This window comes from Taudactylus pleione, unplaced genomic scaffold, assembly GCF_031769625.1.
Source record: "Taudactylus pleione unplaced genomic scaffold, aTauple2 ptg000155l, whole genome shotgun sequence".
Classification (NCBI taxonomy): Eukaryota; Metazoa; Chordata; class Amphibia; order Anura; family Myobatrachidae; genus Taudactylus; species Taudactylus pleione.
The window spans coordinates 7894042-7915946 of record NW_028284557.1 but is presented as its reverse complement, the minus strand read 5'-3'; the positions used below and the strand labels follow the sequence as shown (position 1 = coordinate 7915946).

The following is a 21905-nucleotide window of genomic DNA, read 5'->3' as shown; positions in this document are numbered from 1 at the left end:
GATACCCTATGGACCCTGAAGTAGAAAAAAATTATATTTAATGATTAGGTGTGTTCCTGGATACGTAAGCTTTCACTGTCACAGTTTGGCAGGATTCTTTCATTCTTTTTTTACTTAATCTCCCAAATATTATTTTGACTCATGTATTTAATATAGACACATAATCCAAAAGCTGGCATAAACAGGATCAGCCCAAACTGAATGTACCAAGTATTATAGAACATAATATAGAGCATAAAATAATTAGAAGTTGCTTCTGGTATACAGTCACTTTTTAATGCCACGTATAAGAGCACAAACTCCAAAAAAATGAAGAAAAATAGAAGCCCTATACACTGACACTTTTCATTCAACACTTTTTAACAAAACTCTCAGGATACCTAAAATGCATTATAAGCTTGCTAACCCCATAAATCTTTCTGCCGTCATTTGATAATGGTATACAAGTTTATTAGCCAACTTTAATATATGTAATAATTGTGGTAAACTTACATTAAAGTGCACCCATTGCCTACACACAGTGGAGACATCCATTTAGTGGGCTAAGCTAATATTCATAAGAATGCTGCATATCAATTCCTTAGGAACTTGAGACATTACTGAGGCACAAAGTAGGCAGCCATTTTGTATGCCAAACCAATATTTATCCACTCTTGGCAGCACTGAGGCAAATTGTTGATGGTTCCCAAGTGAAAACACAGGCTGAATTCTCAGACAGTTTGGTTCAATCCACAAAATGGATGCCCCCCACAGGCCACAAAACAACTGCTTCTATGTGTAGGCGACAGCTGCCCTTTTAATAAAAATAAGCAAGCAAGCTAAAATTAAAAGAAAAACACAAAACACTATAAATGTAAAAAACAAAACACCACAGTCATCCAAGTCCAGCATAAACATTTGATGGGTTACAAAACTATAAGACAGATTTTAGGGTTCTTGCATGGACACTGGCAGGGAGAACACACATTTCATGTTTTACTCTTCGTCTCTCTGTAAAGGAAAATCGCAGTGCAATTTACAACTTGCTCTCACTAGGAATACACTTGGTATACTCAGAAATACTTGGGATATTTTTATATTTCGATAGAATGCAATAGTTTACCTCCCCTCCCTAACTTTCTTCAGCAGCAGTTTCCTTTGCACTCATTCTCCAGAAAGGAAGTTTTACAAAATCAATAGGGAAGGGAGACACGCAATAGAAAATGGTTTCCCCATACCTACACATGTAACATTAAACATTTAATGGTCTGTCAGAGTCAGAAATTTACATATTTATATTTGTGAATGGTGCAATATACTGCTGAAGAAGTAGCTAAACCTGTAGAAACCCATTCTAGACCACAGGGATTTTTTCATAAAACAAACAAAGAACTCTGGTCTATAAACTGGGAGCCTGACCTCGGGAAGGGAGGTTGTGAAACATGGGTCTTTGCATATTAAGCTTAGGAGGTGCTCTTCTCTTTCATCTTCATGTGTCTGTTTTCCTGAAAAGAGCAAGATCACATGATGAGTTTACACAATTAAGACATTCTTTCCTAAGTAAAACAATATATAAGAGATCATTAAGCAATGGGGAACTTCCATGTTCAGCTCAAATGTGGCCAACACTATGGAAGATCACAGTACATTTACATCTGGCTGGAGGCCCCAAGTCTCTGACCAAACATTTATGGACTTGGACTGTTAACAGCAGCTGCGCCCTGCCACCGTTGAACCTGAGCTACCAGTGAAAGACAGCAGTCCCTAGAAGGGACAGGAACAGAGTGATTACGTTCCTTCCACACCCATAGAGAGCACTTTGCATTTGAAAACAAATGCAGAACTTCCATATAAAGCAGTAGAGCATTCCAAGTAATACTCTGTGCGCTCAGGAGCCTGGAAATAATAGTCAGGTCTCCACTGCCACTAGCACTATTAGAGCCAGCATAACTTGGACCTAACAGAACACTACATGTAAGATGTATATGTAAATAAGGAATAATCTGACAGGGTAAGTGTGCATGTGAGAGACATTAGAGCTTCTCACAATTCAGTCTCCCCAGAGTGTGACATATATTATTATTAATAAATAAATTAGAGATGAGCAGCTTGGATTATACTCTGTTCTTCCCCCCAAGTTTGCAACTGAGAAGATTAAACCTAATTTTCCTGAGAGAAGCTTATGTACACAATCCAGTATACGCAAATTTGAGCTTTCTGGGAATGAAGAAACTCTGTGCTAAAAGGTAACAAAACCACACAACTGCACACAAACTAGGTTGTACTGTGCACAAATCCCACTATACTTGCCCCAGCTTTCTGGACAGATGGTTAGTTCACCATGCATTCACACACACAGGTCATTTGAGACACATTATAAAAAGGAAAAATGTACCCACTTACTGTAAAGAGAATATTAGAAGATACCATGGTGTTCCATGACCTGTGTAAAAGCAGGTGGCCTGCAGTTTCAGACATTTATATTGTTTGACTGCTAAAATCCTTGCATCTCACAGATGGGGTATATTACTACCAATATACACTGATCAGCCATAACATTAAAACCAATGACAGGTGACGTGAATAACATTGATTATCTTGTTACAATGGCTGCTCTCAAGGGGTGGGATATATTAGGCAGCAAGTGAACAGTCAGTTCTGTTGGAAGACGGAAAAATGGGCAAGTATAAGGATCTGAGCGACTTGCCAAATTGTGATAGCTAGATGACTGGGTGAAAGCATTTCCAAAACAGCAGGTCTTGTGAGGTGTTCCCAGTATGCAGTGGTGAGTACCAACAAAAAGTGGTCCAAGGAAGGACAACCGGTGAACAGACGATAGGGTCATGGGCGCCCAATGCTCAATGATGAGCGTAGAGCAGGGGTGGGGAAATTTTTTCTGCCGAGGGCCATTTTGAAATATATAACATTATTCGTGGGCCTGGTGCAGACCACGCCCCATCCGTGTTGTGTCACACGGGGGTGGGGGGGGGTCACAATTGCCAGTGATTACAGCAATGCCCGGAGCATCCTAAGGACGCTCTAGGGAGCTGTAAGGACAGTGGTGTGACCATCTGAAGTGTCCTAATGATGCTCCAGACGGCACTGTTGCATAGATTCTGCCTGCAGGGTGCCATTCTAGGCACCCTGATAGCCAGATGATGCTAGCAGAAAAAAACTTTGAGGGCCAGACCAAATGATTTTGGGTGCCTTATACAGCCCCCGTGCCTGAGGTTCCCCATCCCTGGCGTAGAGAGAGAAGGCTAGCTCATCTGGTCCTATCCCACCGAAGAGCTACTCTACCATAAATTGCTGAAAAAAGTTAATCTGGGCTATGATAGAAAGGTGATGGAACACCCTGTGCATTGTAGCTTGTTGCGTATGGGGCTGTATTAACACAGACCAATCAGAGTGCCCATGCTGACTGCTAAACGCACCTACATTGGGCACATGAGTGTCAAAACTGTACCATGGACCAATGAAAGGTGCTGGCCTGGGTCTGAGGAATCACGTTTTCTTTTACATCATGTGTACGGCAAGGTGCATATGCGTTGCTTATCTGAGGAAGAACGCAAATTGACGGAGGCAGTGTGATGTTCTGCTGGGAAACCTTGGGCCTGGCATTCATGTGGCTAGTTACTTGAAACATACCACCTACCTGAACATTGTTGCAGACAAAGTACACCCCCTTAATGGCAACGGTATTCCCTGAAGGCAATGGCCTCTTCCAGCAGGATCATGTGCCATGCAACGCTGCAACAATTGTTCAGGGATGGTTTGAGGAAAATGACAGAGTTCAAGATGATGACTTGGCCTCCAAATTCCCTAGATCTAAATCCAATCGAGCATCTATGTGATGTGCTGGAAAAACAAGTCCAAGCCATGGAGACCCCACCTCGCAATTTACAGTACTTAACTGATATGCTACTAACGTCTTGGTGCCAGATACTACAGAACACCTTCAGAGGTCTCGTGGATTCCATGCCTCGGTGGGTAAGAGCTGTATTGGTAGGACAAGGGGAATCTACACAATATTAATCAGTTGGTGTCAATGTTATGGCTGATCGATATATGAATATACATATCTGTATAAATGCAATAATTTGTTTCCATGTGTTTTGCTGATCATTTAAAAAGAATATATCCCAATTCTAGAACTTATCCGATTATCTGCACCAATTGAAGGAACATTTAAGTGAATAACTAAAAGAGAAGAGGGGTTCAAGCATAATTATATACCTGGCTGCCATCTTACCTCAGGTGGAGGGGGTTTGATAGTGACTGGCTGGGATGTGCGTCGGGGTGGGGAAGGCTTCGGCTGAACTTGCTGTTGTACAGGGTTGTAATAGGTCACCCCTCCATACACCTGGGATTGTGTCTAGGAGGACCAAAAAGTAAGAGGAAAAAAATAAACAAAGAAATCTATCAAATCTTCATTAAATACTGTTTCAACAAATAAAAATCTTAGTTGAAAAAAAAAACAAAAAAAACATTTTATCACTTTTATGGAGCATACACACGGTCAGATTTGTCAGACTTGTCAGATTTGTCAGATGAACGATTAAACGATTTGAACGATTTTACCAAAGTTTTGAACGATTTTTGACTGCATTAAAATGAATGGAATCGTCCAAGTCTGACTGCAAACACATCAGATGTCAGAAATCGTTATCTGACCATCGGGAACGCGCATCGTTGATCGTCCATCGTTCAGGCATGTCAGATATGAACGATTTTCCTTCAGATATGAACGACTGAACGATTTTAAAATCGTTATCGTTCATATCTGAAGGAAAAATCTGACCGTGTGTATGCACCATTAGTGTTTTCATAAGTTCATAGTAATATATTGCTATAGAAATGTATGTTTACTTACCTGTGGATTGGGGTATAAATGAGCTGGTGGTGGAGGGGGAAGTGCTCCAGGTGGATATGGGTAGGTAGGGTTACCAAAATTTATAACACTAGGGGGAGCAGTAAAGTATGGAGGAGGCAACAGCTGCTGGGGTGGAGGTTGTCCTGGGGGTATAGAAACCGGTGCAGGGTAAAGGTTTGGGGTAGTCATGGGAGCTGGAGACTGGTGCGGGTGCAAACCTGAGAAAAAAAAGAAGATCAGATTAATTTAGATAAAAGGGGTATGACACATCCAAGCAGTAGCAATTATATACTTTTTATTCTCCCTGGCTTTCAAAGAATTGAACCAAGAGAGACTTCAGGTATCAGTGCATCACACTAGATCAGTGGTTCTCAAACTCGGTCCTCAGGACCCCACACAGTTCACTTTTTGCAGATCACCCAGCAGGTGCACGGGTGTATTCATTAGTCACTGACACGTTTTAAAAGATCCACAGGTGAGGCTGTTTCACTAGTAATTATGTGAGGAGACCTGCAAAACATGCACTGTTTGGGGTCCTGAGGACAGAGTTTGAGAACCTGTGCACTAGATCAATTACTCTCATCAGATGGAGTGCTTCTCTTACTGGCCCATCAGATGCAGTATACGTTATCGGTATTTCTTCAGCTGGACTGTGGATTGTCTTGACAAAGGTCTCCTAGCAGACCGAAACATGTACCCCTACATGTGAGATGTTTATGCAAGTTAAATACAATTTGTTTCTGAAGTTTAAACCTGGTGAGTGTATTCTTACTTGTTTTGAACTATGTACTTTTGTTGTGAGAAGGTGAATCAAACACAAAACTATCTGAACTACTGAAGCAAAGGTAAATGCTCTGTATGTAAGGTACCTGGATGGGGAAGGTGCATTTCTTGTTGTACAATCATGCCCTGGGGGGGCATAGAGGAAGAACTGTCACCATGAGTGTAAATTGGTCCCTGGAACTGAACTATAAAATAGAGATAGTAAGAAAAGATTGTGGTTATTAAACAAAGTGACATATACACACACAGCACATCAGGCTTCATTTGTGCACTCACGTGGGTCATAGTAATGCCCCTCCATAAGGCTAATGTGCATGGGAGCAGGGTCCGGAACTGGCCTCTGACGTTGAGAGGAGTACCTCTTAACACGCCCACTCTGAACGGCCTGTAAAACATGGAAGATCAGACAAATCAGCTCTCCTCAGTCACTGTAACCTTAGGGGTTATAAATAGCTTTTAAAGGGTTGCAAATGTGGAATGTTGTGTAAAGCTTGCCCATAAGTGTTCCAATGTACAAATGTGGGTTCCAGAAATCAGGCAGGAAATAGGACATGCACAACAAGGTCAGGCAACAGAATCCCAGGTTCAAATAGTTGACAAACATGCAACATTCGAATTGAGACGGTCAGATAGTCAGTCCTCAGATGGATGCAACCAGAAGCAGACTATGGGCCTGATTCAGAGCCGGACGCAATTAGCGCTCGCCCGTTCAGAAAATAGGGGTGGCTATTCAAATGAACCGTTCGCTCTTTGCGGTCTGTTCACGCCTCTTGGTCTGAACGAGCGAACAAAACTTGCGGTCGTTTTTTGGGAAACTACGCCCCCTGGCTGCTCGCATCCTACGTCATGTCCGCTATTTATTAGATTAATCGAGTACATCGACCAGGGTATGAACTGCTCGCTATTCTTGTGGTTGGTTTTTGCTACCACAATTTTGCAAGCAGTTCTGGCTATTAAATAACCCAGTGACGTGGTCAATGACGCTGCTGTTTTAATTATGCACACCCATAAAATGCCCGTTTTGACCTTAAAGCACGCCTGCGATCGGATCTCCACTCCCCGTTTTCAAGCACCTTCCCCTGTTACCACCCACATACGCCTCATTCTGTCACTCAAATTATCAGGCATTCGCTATTTTGCGAGCACATGAATTTCGGCCGCACTGACTGGTTCGCGTATGCGTATAACGATCCGTACGCATGCGCAGTTGGGCAAACATCGCTCGGAGCGAACGAGCGGCCGCTTACGAGTGGCTCTGAATCAGGCCCTATGTGCATACTTGGACAGTCTAAGAAAACTGAGATTAATCTGGGTTATTTTAGCCATGAGAATCGTATGTAAGAGGAGGAAGATAGATATTGATACAACACTAAAATTCAGAATAGAAAAGAAAAACCATTGTCAACAATTGGTCCTGTTTTATTTTATTTGCCGAGAATTTTCAACCGCTCCGATTGGTTAATGCTGGTCTCAGCCATGCAATGTGTTATGTGGGACTACTTTTGTGACTCCCCTAGACAAAAAGATAACTTACATGATCTAAAATATGTTTATTTATTTATTTATTTATTTATTTATATATATATATATATATATATATATATATATATATATATATATATATATATATATATATATATATATATATATATATATATATATATATATATACATACATATACATACATATACATATACATACATATATATACATACATACATACACACACACACACATACACATATATATATACATACATACACATATATATATATATATATATATATATATATAACAGGATTTTGGTACTTACCGATAGATCCCTTTCTCCGATTCCACAGGGGACACTGGAGCTCAAGACAGTGGGGTATAGACGGTGGTAGAGTAGAGCTTGGCACTTTAAATAATTAAGAAGTGTGACTGGCTCCTCCCCCTCTATGCCCCATCAGCCCCAGTTTAAGAAACTGAGCCCGAGAGGAGACGGAGGACAACAGGAAAAAGAGGAGAAGGAGAAGACCACAGAACGGACAAAACCGGCTGAAGGAGAATAGAAGAACCCACTGCAGGGAACACATGCAGTCACACAACCATATAATGAGCCAACAAAACGGCAGGAACACAACACTGGGCGGGCGTCCAGTGTCCCCTGTGGAATCGGAGAAAGGGATTTATCGGTAAGTACCAAAATCCTGTTTTCTCCTTCATCCACTAGGGGACACTGGAGCTCAAGACAGTGGGGACGTCCCAAAGCCAACCTCCTGGGTGGGAAGTGCTGAGAACTTGCCGTAACCCGCGGCCAACCGTAACAGGGACCGCCAAGAACCTTAGGCCCAATTGAAAGGCAAAAGCTGTATCTAGTGGACAACAAAGATTAGAATCGTCAGAACACCGTAATCACAGCTGAAAACAAACCGACCCAGACCCTTGGGAGCAGTGAGTCCCAACATGAGTCCATAGGAAAAAGGGGCGGTAATCCAAGAATAAAACTCCACAAAACTGTAGTAGAGTTTAAAACAGGAAGGTGCAACAGTCGCAGACTGTAGAATACCAGCACTGCTGAACATTATATCGATATATGTAGAATTATACAGATAACTGATGCAGATCCCGTCCACAAACTTCTTTAACAAAGAGTATATCTGAAGGCCAGAGGCATATATCGAACTGTCGTCCAGGACCAGTCCTGAGGTCTAACTAATTAGGTGGATTTCAACCAGCGGAAGGGCTAAAACGTAGAAGTCACCAACAAGTGGAGATTCCACTGGCAAGTGGCAGGGATGGCATAGAGAAGATTGAGACAACAATTCTTTACAGAGGGTCAGGCAACAGGACAACCCAGTCTGGAACAGAGGGATAAAACCGCAACTGGAACCCTTCCATGTATTCAGGCGAAGACCAGCTTCCCCTTCACCTGGAAAAAAAAACAAAAAACAAAACAATCAACCTCCGCCAACAGCGGAAGAGAAAACCACAAATGGACGACTTCCAACGTAATGGAAGCGTGTAGACAGTAGCAGCTTCTGGCCCGTAACAGTATGAAAACAACTAGGATACCATAGCTGCTGAAAATCATGGATGCAACAGCCACCCCGGGAAAGCGAGACACCAAATAGGGAAGCATCCTATATAGTGAGGCTAGAGCCCTAGGTCAACATGAAAGTACCTGTCAGTGTAATAAAAGTATCAACAGATACTGAACAGAAAAAACCAAACAAGGCCTCTTGTGTATAATATTTCTGTTATAGGAACAGGACCTGTGACTGACGTACGTAATGTAAACCTGTGCACTAGCCTGAAAATGCACCGCAACCCAGAAAATAGCATATCACTAATCTCTATGCTGGTGGACCCACACACCAGGAAGGCTCTAAGGTGTAGAGCCAACTAACGTGAACCATAAGGGGGCGAATGTCTGCCAGGACAGCAGCTAGGGTGCAGAAGGGAGGATAACTGATGTGTAATGTCAGGTTGCAGTATCAGGAGCCTCTTCCGGAGGATTAGGGGGTGAGCCTGCTCACCTGTGAGTGACCAGAAGCCCTCTGGATGCTACGTAGAATGTCACAACAACCCATCCGGTATAAAGAGTAACATCGGTGGTCAAAGACCCAATGCTCTATAGCTTGGACTTCAGTCTGGAGATATTGTCGTAGAAAATACTGTAGAAACTAGCAGAATTGTTAGTGGAGACATGTAGGTCATACAACAGGACTACATTCAATGACTTTATCTGAGAGTGTTCCAGTAGAGATGTGTATTCATATAGAGAATGCACATATACCCCAAACACCCTGCTAGTGTAAGTATCATTACACTAACACTTATAATGGGGAAGTGCATATAGCCAAAGAGGCAGAATCACCAGATAGCGTAAGATATTAACGAAGACCCTCTGCATGTATACATAGAATTTCCATGGATCCCCACAAGTGACCCTTGACATTGAAAGTGGTCACATACCAATATAAAATACAATACTTATATTGCTGAGTAGGAACCTCTTGGTGGATATTTAGACTGCGACAAGTCAATATTATGGAGTACCTGAATATACTGTATATACACTGAGAAGATACACAAATATAGAATGTTAGTTATCCCAATTAAAGAAGGAAGGGATATACTTTTATTCATAACCCCAATTAGGGCTGTAAGCAGGTTTTCCCAAATATTATAAATTTGCATATGAAGAGTGGGATACACAGCCTTACATACAGACATATAAGACATACTGACTCTTCTCAGAGATTGACTTCTTATGCAACTATGTATAAGTACCAGGCGCAGACCAAGTGCGCCACTAGAGATATTTACTGCAGTTTTAAATAATAATAGGCCCCTTGCAGAGAGGCGCTGCAATATTGCAGAGCGCTAGATACAGCGGCTTATGTGCCAAGTATTAACGGATGGGGACAGAACTACACTAGCGTCCAAGGATGCTAGGCGATAGCCCAGACCTAAGAGTCATGAACAGCCTGAGCTGGACCTAGACATGAGTGCCCCGGGAGCACCTATGTACAACTTTATATACATGTGTGGACATACAAGACCACCACATGTATGTGGTACTTGTAGTGGTGTTGGGGAATTGTGTCTGTCACAATGTAAGCTGCAGAATATGACTATTCCATAGAGCCACCTAATCTATTGTACTCTGGACATAAAACCCAGCTTACAAATTAGTTTACATGCTGCCGAAGCTTGCACTATATTATATATATAACAAGAGATATGGTAAGAACTTACCTTTGTTATCTCTGTTTCTACGAAGTCCATAGGGTCCACAGGGTTGACCTTGGGGTATAGGTTGGGAACCAAATCCGGGCACCACGCAGTTAAAGCTTTTAGCTCCCAGGATGCACTTGGGTCCACTCTCCCTATAACCCCGCCCCCCAGCCAGAGGCACCTCAGATTGTAAGTAGCCAAAGGCCGGAGGAGGAGAGAAAAAGAGAGAGAAAACTGGAACACTCTAGAACCATACTCACAGAAAAGGAGACGGGAAGCCGGTGACCAGTAACACAGCCCATATGAAGCCAGGTGCGTCAGGGCGGGCGCCCTGTGGACCCTATGGACTTCGTAGAAACAGAGATAACAAAGGTAAGTTCTTACCATATCTCTTGTTTTCTACTTCAGGGTCCATAGGGGGTCCACAGGGTTGACCTTGGGGATGTCCCAAAGCAGTTCAACCAAGGGTGGGGACGCTCCTGTGCTGAGAGGAGAATCCGTCGCCAAAAAGGAAGCATCCTGAGAGGCAAAGGAAACCAATGCCTAGAACCTTAAAAAGGTGTGGACAGAAGACCACGTGGCCACCTAGTAAGGCAAAACAGCCGAGGCGCCACAGCGAGCCGCACACGAGGGTCACATGGCCCGAGAAAAAACAAGCATCAACAACAGGAAGGCCTACCCATGGGTAGGCCCCTGAGGAAGACCTACGAGGCCATCCAAGCCAACATTTGGTTATAGGCCGGCCATCCTTTCCTGTGAAAACCAGAAATCTCAGACCACCAATAAGGAGTCCGATTTCCGTAAGGAACCTGAACGGATCACATAAATCCAAAGAGGCCAGACCACAGTCAATGAGGCCACACCAGCCGAGAGGACTGGGGACAGAATGGCCGTACCATAAGTTCCAGAATAATATGGAACCTGAAAACCACTAAGAAGAAACACAGGGCGAGAGCAACTCACACCCTGACATGATGCCCTCCAGAAGAGGGAGCCACATGAGAACGCTCCCCATTCAGACACTCTCCTGGTTGATTTAAACACCCTGAGAGAGAGAGAGAGAGAGCTTAAACAATAGACCATGTAATGGCTATCACAACCAGCGGTTCCATTGACTGACCCCGGAGGGAACAAAGAACCACTACTAACTCCCCAGGAGTCCCTAGGGAGGACAAGTGGAGACATAATCCAGAAAACACTCCAAAGGATGAACTGGATACCAGAGCGGAGCAATTCCATATCTTAACCATACCGACAGTGTAGAGATCCGCACTGTCAGGAAGGCCAGGCCAAGGGTGAAACCCAAGCCAGCTGGAAGGAATGCCAGAATATCTGGAAATCCTGGACACCGGAGGATCGTATCGACAGGTACGATACCATAAGAATTATGTATGCCACAGTCCGTGGCAGATCCCAGCAAAGTCTGGCCTATCTGCTCTAAACATCTCAATGAAGACAGAGCCAGGGAAGCCCGAGGACCACAGTAGGGGCGCAGTTAAAGACAAGCGATCCAGATCCAGGGAAAAACAAGGACCCTGAGACAACAGGTCCAGATAGTGAAGCAGTAGGAACGGAGCATCGAGGAGGAGACTCCGAAAATCTTAGTACCAGTGATGTCTGGGACGACCTGGAGCCCCCAGAAGGAAAGCCCCTCCGTCTCGAATTAAACTTCCGAAGACCTCGAGGAAGAAGGGAGACCGGAGGACACAGGTACACAAAGTGGAAGGACCACTTCACTGACAAAGAGTCACTGAAGGTAGCTTCAGTACTCCTAGAGCTGGACTGTAACACCGGTAATGTGTGATCGAGTCAGAAGGCCATGGGGATCAATCCCCTCAGGGAGGCCCCCTCTGCTCACCAGGAGTTGAAACCTCTCTTGGAGAAGAGACTAGTCCCCGGGATGCACGCCGTGACGGCTGAGGAAGCCCGCTTCCCAATGGAGAGCTCCGGGAATAAACACCGCAGAGTTGGCCAGGAGAAGACCCTTGGACTATGTCAGAATGGGTGACATTCCTAACATTGCCACCCAACTACCAGTGTTGCCTAGATGGAAGCCACTGTTGTGACACTGTCGGACTGAACCTATTCAGGTTTACCGTGACAAATGGGTTAGGCCAGAGTGAAAGTCCAAGACAGCTTAAAGTATCAACAAGGTAAGTGGCAGGGCAGAAGCGACAGACGTCCAACTGCCCCGAAATGAATGCGGACCAGACACTGTCTTTAGCAAAGAACACCCTGGACGAGATGGCCATAGCCACCCGGACAGAGACCAACTCGCCTCCGTAGAAAGTATCATCGTTCGAACAGCGATCCGATGGAAAAAACTCGATCCATCTGGAGGGGAGTCAATTATGGCAAGGCCTGGAATGGAACTGAGCACATTCCACCCTACCAAAAGGTAGACACTCTGGTAGACCGCGCATCACAAAGAGTAATGACATATGTCGACTGCGTAGATATCCGCACACTCGAAGTTGAAGAGTGGAGATCTTGTCTTACGCCAGAAAAATTCTCAGATTCTGAGAATCCAGCGTGCTCCCAGATGAAGAAAACCCTGTGAGGGATGCAGGGAGGACTTTTCTGTGACGAGAAGAAGCCCCGGTTATCCTGACCTGGCGGTAAAGTACCTTGGTGATCCTGCTAAAAGTAGGAGACCGTCCAGAGAAAGGAGCATTCGGATACACTGAACAGGTGAACTGTCAGAAAATCCATAAAGCTGGTAAACCCCGGTGGAGTTGAGGACAGCCCCAAAAGGCAGAGCCGAAACTTACAAGTGTTGCTGTGGCACAGCAAACCTGAACCCATGCTGATGAGAGGGCTCTGTATGCACCCGTAGGTACGTATCCTGAATACTCGGATATACCATAAAATCCCCAGGTTCCAAACATCGGATGATGGAGCATGGACGATTCCACCTGAGTCAAGGCACCGTTGGAATCTGATTCAGGGATTTGAGACAGAGTATAGGCAAAGGAGGACCAGTCGGTCACCGCCCCAAAAAGAAAGTAGAACAACCAGTCCCTCACTGAGATAGTGAGGTTGGCCGAAATAGCTCTGCTTACCACAAAGACTGTATAGCTTTCTGGGATTGTAAGGCCCTGATCAGTTCTGAAGAAGGGCCCGTGTAACAATGCCTGTGAGGAGGCTGCATGAGCAATGAGAGGCCGTTGAGAATCAGTACCTCACTCTGGAAATTCCCCAGATGTAGACCTGTCCCGTCAGGCTGAGGGTATATCCTCAGGTGTAGAAACAGGGTCGTCCGGAAGTCCAGGACTGCTCGGTACTGGATAAGGTGGCCCCCGTGGAGGCCGACAGCCTAGGTTAAAACAGGCCTTTAGGCTGACCCTGAGGACAAAAAGACTTAACAGAGTTAGTCCGAATGTAGTGGGAGTAGCTAAAGACGGTATCTCCCCATTAGTGATACTGCCAATGATGCAACGATCTTGTCAAGGTCAGGACCAAACAAGAACTTCCCCCTGGAAGGAGTGTGCACCTCTGCTTTCCCATAACGCAGCCATAGGGTACTGCGGCGGATACAGACGCCGCCGAAACCCTGAAAGTTAGAAGACCGGCATCCCATGAGGTAATCCCACATATGACCACTGCATATTTTGTGAGCGGCAAAAAGATATTTGAACCTCAGACGTGTTGGAGGGGAAAAACGTCACAAAAGCATCACCATGCGATGGCCATGGTAGGACGGGCAACAGGCCCTGAAAACGAGTACATTGATTTCAGGCAAAGTTACCACCTACGGATCCGTAAAATTCGTCCAGGCCGGGATGGGAGGCGTATTAATGCCTGTAACCCGATGATTAACATACAAATCCATCCCAGAAGGGGATTTCCATTACTTGTGAGGACCCTCAGGGAATGGGAAACAGGAGGCCTTTGTGACTCCTCGTATCTGGGGACAGCCAGACTCCCGCTATGAGATCCACCCGCTGGGCAGAAAACGGGAGATGTATGATACTGGTGCAGGATCGACATTCTCTATATCCAGAATGAGCCTGGCTACCAGCCCCAAAGCAGGGATAATAATACTTGAGATCGGCTCCCCCCCATGTGAGAGGGAAAGAGCCGAATATACCATCCAGTTCACGGCAGAGCCACTGGTCAGTAACCACAGGGCGTATATCACGCCAATTAGTATTTCGTATAAAACGACATCCACCAGGGTGGCCGTTGTGGTAATCCCTGCAAGGGGAATGACAGACCGATGTGGTATCGGAGGTAATTCATGTACTGTGAAAAACCCCGGCAGGGAGCGATAGTCTGTGACACAGGGGTAAATTGCAAGAAATTGCGAGATACCCCGAGTTCAAAAGGGCAGTATGGTGAAGTAACTCCAAGCGAGTGACGACAATGGGGCCCGCCCGGCGATCCTCAAAGGAGAGGATCCTGAGAAACAACGCCCTTTAAGGGGGTCGTGCAAGGGGCCCGGCACCAGATGGTGCCGCATACGAAAACCTTTCTGAGTTAAAATCCTCCGCACTAATTCCTGCAGGCTATGACTTGCAGGATAGCAATAATGGGTGCAGTATCGTGTGCAATCTCCTGGTCAGATATATCTGACTATCTTGACGGAAATATTAAGCAGCGCCATACCGGTCCTGACTGACGCTAAGATTAGCTGCAGGAACCCATTATCAGCGTACGCAACTCACAGTTCCATCTAAAATATGGCAACGTGCAGCACGCAACAGTATGTGACAAACCTCACAGATATTAACAAATATATATATGTGAGGTCTCAGAACCACCCCAGGTACACCTGTATTAGGGCAGATAAAGAAAAGGGATAGATATACACTGACAGGTGAGAGAAAAAGCAGACAGTCAGCACTAGCATAAGTCACATACAATGCAGAAAAATATATATACATACATAAGCATGACATATAATATACTGCACAATGTCGCTACATTCAACTGCCCAGATTCAGTGTCTGGGAAGGCTATAGCGCTGTGTACACTCACCCAAAATGGCCAGGTACGCAGGGGGACTGGGCTCACTGACATCCTAAGAGTTCTGCAGCACCACAGAGAGAAAATGGCCGCTGGAGACCTCAGAAGAAGCGTGGCCCGCGGAGGAAGCAGCTCAGCGACGCCAGACTATTATTGAAAGGCGCGCTGAGCTGAGGGGAGGAGCCGCTAGACAGGGAAGGCTTCCTCCCCTGGCTAGCAATTAACCCCCCGGGATGCCGGCTCCCGCTGCCGCTATAATCCCTGGTGGGCTGTGGACACGCGGGGTATGCCTCCATGGAGGGGGAGCCCGCCGCCACCGCTAGCGCCTCCGGTCTGTCCCCAGAGACCGGAGGCATAAGGCTGCATGTACACGCGGGTCACCGCAAGCGGTGACCACGCGACTTACCTGTCCCCGTCGATCCGGCAGCAGCCCAGGGATTCCTCCAGAGCCCGGCTAGTACAGACTCTGGGGTCCCGCTGCGATCCCCAGATCTGTACTGGCGTCGCAGCGCCGGCGGGGTGTAGGAGCGGCAGCTCAGACGTCCATTGGACAGTCTGATGCTGCCACTCTGAAGAGTAGTAAAAAAAAATAATAAAATAAAACTCTTTTAAGCTTAGGGGCTGCTAAGCAGCCCCCCTGCAGTAACGGTGACCCGACTCCGGCCGGGCACCAACTTAAACTGAGGTGCCTCTGGCTGGGGGGCGGGGTTATAGGGAGAGTGGACCCAAGTGCATCCTGGGAGCTAAAAGCTTTAACTGCGTGGTGCCCGGATTTGGTTCCCAACCTATACCCCAAGGTCAACCCTGTGGACCCCCTATGGACCCTGAAGTAGAAATATATATATATATATATATATATATATATATATATATGTAATGCAGAAGTGTGTAACCTAATCCACACACTAATTTGTACTATCCCTTAAAGTGAGCTATGTATATAGCTTAGTAGTAGAAAATGGCGGACTGTTGCGAGTACTCTCCTTGGGAAAAAACACCCCCAGCCCCCTCAGAAAATATCAGCTTAGGGAGCGGTGCTTCAGTGAAATAAATGTGCAAGTGGGGCGCACTGCACAACACTCTGTTCTTCCGAGATAAGAAAATGGGCTTGTTCATGGTGAGTCCGTAGGCTACCTGTTTACTGACAGAGCCCTCATATTAAACTATAAAACTGTGCAGTGGGTAGCGCTGCAGCGCAAGACCCCAACCCACTCTGGTTATAGGAGAAGTCAGTTAGCACAACGCTAGAGATGTGGGTGTCCCAGCATTTAATTCTGGGCAACAGGGATGGCCAGCACATTTGGGGAGCTCTCATTCCCGAATAGGGTAGATCCGGGAGTACCGTCACAATTATTGTATGTGCTGCCGAAGCGAGCACATAAGATATAATTACCTACACATAGATATGCGTACTCCCAATGCAATTTACTCCCAAGGTAAATTTAAATTATTGGAAGTTAACTCCGTATCTGGATATTTTTGAGATATGGATTATTGGCACAACTGCACTAAAAACAAAACCAGTGCAGGCCAGAGCGACCAGCTCTGTATAGCAGGTCACTAATATGCTATGGAAGAGATGTAACCCTAACCCAGCTAACCTCCTTTCAACGCTGGAGGCATTAAGTTATGGAAGAGTATAAAACCCCTTCCGTTGCCGTACCTGGAAGTGACGTGAGTGAAGGCGGAAGTGGAGGTTTCTGCCCACACTTTCCAGGAAGTAAAAAGACGGCCCCTTGCGGGCTCGCTCCGCACGCCACGCTTCAGGCACAGTGACTCGCCACAAGATTATATTGCCCATTCAATGGTAGGGAATGATGTTGGACACTGGCTGATGACGTCATCATACAGAAATGGAAGGGATCTCTCTCATTCCATTTAGGAAGTAGTCATCAGCTAGAGGGAAGTCAGCGAGCCCTACACTGCCCGCTGACTCCAATAGTGGGTGTGCATTATCTGTCAACCTTGCGCTAAGCTGTGTACTGTATTACTTAATGTAGGAGACAGAACACCAGACACACATAATGCTAACTTGCCCCGCCTAACGAAAGCTCAGCGCTCACAAGCAGAGCGCAACAGGTCCGCTGGGGACTAAGGAGGATCCGCTACAGCCAAGATCCTTCCCGACTACACAGCTGGGAAATTCCGGCTAATGTGCCTGAGCGCACACCCGCACGCCTGCGGACTGGGCGCTATGGTGAGGAACTCCGCCCGATTCCGTGAGGGGTTATGCTGGAAAGAGCCCCCAAGCTTACTGCAAAGACAGCAGGAGGCCACCGAGGGAAAATTGCCCGGGCCCGCCGTTAAGCTCCGCCCCCATCGCCACATTAGTGGCGGTAAACCTCTGGGGGGGGGGGGGGGCACGCTGTGAAAATCACCCCCACACATGCTTAAAGGGGACGGGGACTCTCCTAGCGCGATGTAGGTACTGCCTGACATGACCCCCGACGCGCCACTGCTGTGCAGTAGGACGGGGTGGGGAGATAGCCTCAAGCTAAACATGCATTTCCATCCCTCATTAATTAGGACGGGGAAACTGCCAGGGAGGACGCCTGATTGGGGAGTGGGATTGTAAGAGCTAACGCCGGTGCTTCCTTCATACACGCACCGGCGCAGCAACCCACAGCGCTGTGAATAACAGCCGCGCTCTCATGCGGCTCTATGCATAAGCCGGCGCTGGTGCTTCGCTCATACAAGCACCAGCGCGGCAACGAGCAGCCGCGCTGAGCGGCTTCTTGTGCCCCGCCCCAGCCCCGTTATGCACTTATAAAATAGCGGGGCTTATGGTAGTAGCGGGACGTGGCATTCTCCCTCCCTGCATAGAGGAGGGAGGAGCAGGCAGTCTCAGTGACAGCCACGGCAGCATCGCGCTATCACCAACGCTGCCCTCTGTATAACACGCACTGTAGAGGGGCTAGGGATAAGCCGAGACCCCGACGCTGACTGCAGCGGCGGGTCTCATCAGCAGCTCCGACACTGCCAGGTTTACTGGCAGGGGGAAGGAGGCTGTATAACAGCCGCGCAGCACGCGCTGTCCCTGAGCCCAGCATTTTGGCCCACCACTCCAGCTAGTGAGGAGTGGTGGGATATACTTACGAACTGCTGCGGCCGGGTTGCTGGGCTGGGGGGCAAATGAGGAAACCCGGACACGAACCAGTTTCAGTTGTGGCGGGTCCTCATGGAGTCCGATGACTCTGTTTAAGGTCCCCCCTCAGGGTCACCGGACACAGGCTGCAGTAGCCGTGTGGTGCCCTCCCGGCGGCTCCCACGTAGCAGGCAGACTGCCACAGTAAGCAGTCTGCCTGTCCTCACGTGTAAATATAAATTTAAAATAAACAAAATACTAAAGGGCTGGAGACAGCCCACAGTGCTACCGACTCTCTCGGGCACAATTTCTAAACTGGGGCTGATGGGGCATAGAGGGGGAGGAGCCAGTCACACTTCTTAATTATTAGTGCCAGGCTCTACTCTACCACCGTCTATACCCCACTGTCTTGAGCTCCAGTGTGCCCTAGTGGATGAAGGAGAAATAAATATTATATATATAAATATTATATATATATATATATATATATATATATATATATATATACACACACACACACACACACACACACACACTGCAGGCTTAATCCACGGCACTCAACCATCTGGGGTGCCCTTGGCATGTGACCACACCATCTACATAAAAAATATCATACAAACTCGGCACTCACTGCTTTTCAAACTGCAACTTCTTTGAACATAGGGAATGTTGGTTCCAAAATATTGCAATAATTTGTTAAGCTGACCACCGCTTCACGGTCATTCCCATCTGGCCAGTCCCTACACTGATTCTCAGATAAATGAACTTGATCTGCCACCTTTGGCTCAAGCTACATACATTTTAAACATGAATCTATACATATATTACATACACACACACACACACACAAGCTAATAAAACGGTAAACTTAATGTTGGTCACTTTAGTGGTAAAACGATCACTACTCCTTTGAATAGTCACACTAGTAAATTCTGATTCGTGGCTAAGTGGTGGGTGCTAGCGTATGCCTGTAGTCTCCAAGAAAACCTATATGCCCAGAGTGAATGTGGGGTATACTTAAACTGCATGTTTTTGAAATCAGAAGAGATGGGATTTTTTCCTTAAACTTGAGCGGACTCACCATTCCTTCCATGCGGCTGAACTGGGGAGGCCCTCCTGCCATGTGAATGTGATTTGGAATACCTAGAAGAGTTACACCACAGTTATTAATGAACATGTGACTAACACACCATTGACAACAAGATGAAAAATAAAGGGTTTTTGTCTTTGTCTAATTGAGCAAATGAGTAATTTACAATGTTTACTACCATTTTCTCCAATGCTATGATCCACACAGCGCAGACAGAAGATCACATCCGCTCCCTGATCCATCAAAATAAATAAAAAAGTTCATGCCTCTCAAATGCAAGGATTTGAGAACGGACCTGGAGCTTGATTACAGTGCATAACCCTTACGTCAGAATAACTACTCACAAAATCTGTTTCCGTTCAAGAGAAAAAGTTTATTTGACTCTTACAAAGAGATACTTGAAATCAGGGAAACCATATTCTAGTAGTATCAGCAGACACTGTCAGGAACCAATGTTACCATACACCGCAGATTTTTTACAGTGTATTAGTGTTTGTGAGTAGCATTGTCTTTATAAAGGAACATGTTACTAAGGTATTGTTCAGACCATTTCTACTATCGTATTACAATAAAATAGGCACTCGCCCTGTAGCTGTCAATCTCCAGTGCCAGTATCACTACAGAAGGAAAAATAGACCAAAAAATAAACCTGAACAAAAATCCACAGAGGGCACTCCAAAAATATAACACAATGAAGGAGCGTTTCCAGACGTACTATTCCTTTTATCATTTTTATTTTTAACAAACTGGCTTCCCGAGATGACAATTTGTAGAGCTAGGTAGAGTGACACCTACACGCACTGCCCCATCCTCAGGTCTTTGGGTTTATGCATCTACATTTAAAATCGTATTCACAGCAGTAACCAGGCTTGTTCTTTAAAATGTAGTTTACTGAGAGAAAAGACATAACTAAATGACTGTGTGTAAGGGGGCATCCTGGGTGGACAACTGGTTTCTTCTGAGTCTCTCTAGCACAAGAGCAGGGGTTCTTAGCGGAGTAACCACCAATATACAGGGCATGGGACTGAAGTTTAAATAGTTTGGCGTTTGCGCTTTAATGAAAGGAGAGAAAAAAAAAAACAGATGAAACAGAAAAGGAGAGATAAAATAAGTCTATTACTAGTATCTGCAGAGATGCAAAACAGTCATTGACTTTTAGTTTCTTAAAGCATATTTGATACGCTGTATAAATTTTATCTATAATTGATGACACGTGACTCATTCCATTCATTGATCACAATTTTTGAGAGGCCATCTTGTTGGGCATACAGGATACACTGATAAACCTGTACTATGTATTTAAAAATAAACAAAAACACACCATAGAGAATGAGTGCAGAAAACACCCTTACCACGAGCAGCAATGTATGGAGGTTGTCCTGGGCTCCAGTTCTGATCTGAAATGTTGACTTGTGACATGTCCTGCTCTAATCCAGTCACACCACCCTCTACAGGAGGTTCCCAACTACCAGGTTTCACCACCGGTATTGGAGGGGAAGGCTCTGGGACAACTTCAGCTTGTATTTGAGGGAGAGGGGGAGGTGGTAAGTCAGGGAATGTAGTGTCTTCTGTGCTCTTTCCCACATCACCGCCTTTTATCCGAGTCCTTCTGGCTCTGGAATAGGACTTTTTCTCTATTGGTCGGTCTGGAGGAGGCGGAGAAGGATCTACTGCTTGTTTCTCAACTGTTGGGTCAGCTTTGCTTGATGCATCTAAGGAGCTCTCGCTTGGTGGTGGTACAGCTTGCTCCATGCTTCGACCCCTATAACTCACATAATCATGTCTTCTCTCAGAAATAGGATGGGTGATAACACTGTCCTCTGGTGGGTAACTGTCAGGACGGTTCTCTTTGTATCCACCTGGACGTGAGTATGTCCTGATCGGGTTAGTTCTGCCGTTTCCAGTAGCACTGCGATTGCTGTAGGTTCGGGGCAGAGGAGCAGAACTAGAATCCGGATAACGCTTTGAGGATCTGATTGGCTTCTCGTCTTGGTCTTCCCTCCTGGGAGGGCTGCTATACCTGAAAAGAGGAAATAGTAACAGCTAGAAGGATATCTGCATCCTCATTAATTTGGACTATTTAAATATAGTAATGTTAATATAGGGAACATTTTGTATGATTTTGTATAATTGATTATCTTCCCAAAACTGTGAACTCACTGTTGAACAGTGCTATTTTTTTGTTTTGTTTTGCTGTAGTGTAAGCCGAGGCACTTATAATATGCAATGTTTACCAGCATATGACCAAATACCTTTTTTTTATATTGTGAATGCATTCACAACAGAGTATTATCTGTAATTTAAATCCAGGGCACTGCTAGATTTCCATCTTTGTATTTAAAATCATACCTACATTCCACACTTGATGCCCTGTATTACAGTGTCCACTGAGGCATCAATGAAG

General features: G+C 45.6%; 1 protein-coding gene across 1 annotated transcript in view; it reads right to left on the bottom strand.

Moving 5' to 3' along the window:
* Positions 1–254: 254 nt before the first annotated feature.
* CASC3 (CASC3 exon junction complex subunit) overlaps positions 255–21905 on the bottom strand; it is a 54115-nt gene continuing 32464 nt past the window's right edge. Inside the window, exons 7-13 of the mRNA XM_088474640.1 lie at positions 20854–21521; positions 19493–19554; positions 5912–6020; positions 5722–5820; positions 4853–5070; positions 4232–4354; positions 255–1484 (exon numbers count right to left, since the gene is read on the bottom strand). Of these exons, the coding sequence (XP_088330766.1) occupies positions 1443–1484; positions 4232–4354; positions 4853–5070; positions 5722–5820; positions 5912–6020; positions 19493–19554; positions 20854–21521 (1321 nt within the window). The 3' untranslated portion in view covers positions 255–1442. The remainder of the gene's footprint in view (positions 1485–4231; positions 4355–4852; positions 5071–5721; positions 5821–5911; positions 6021–19492; positions 19555–20853; positions 21522–21905) is intronic.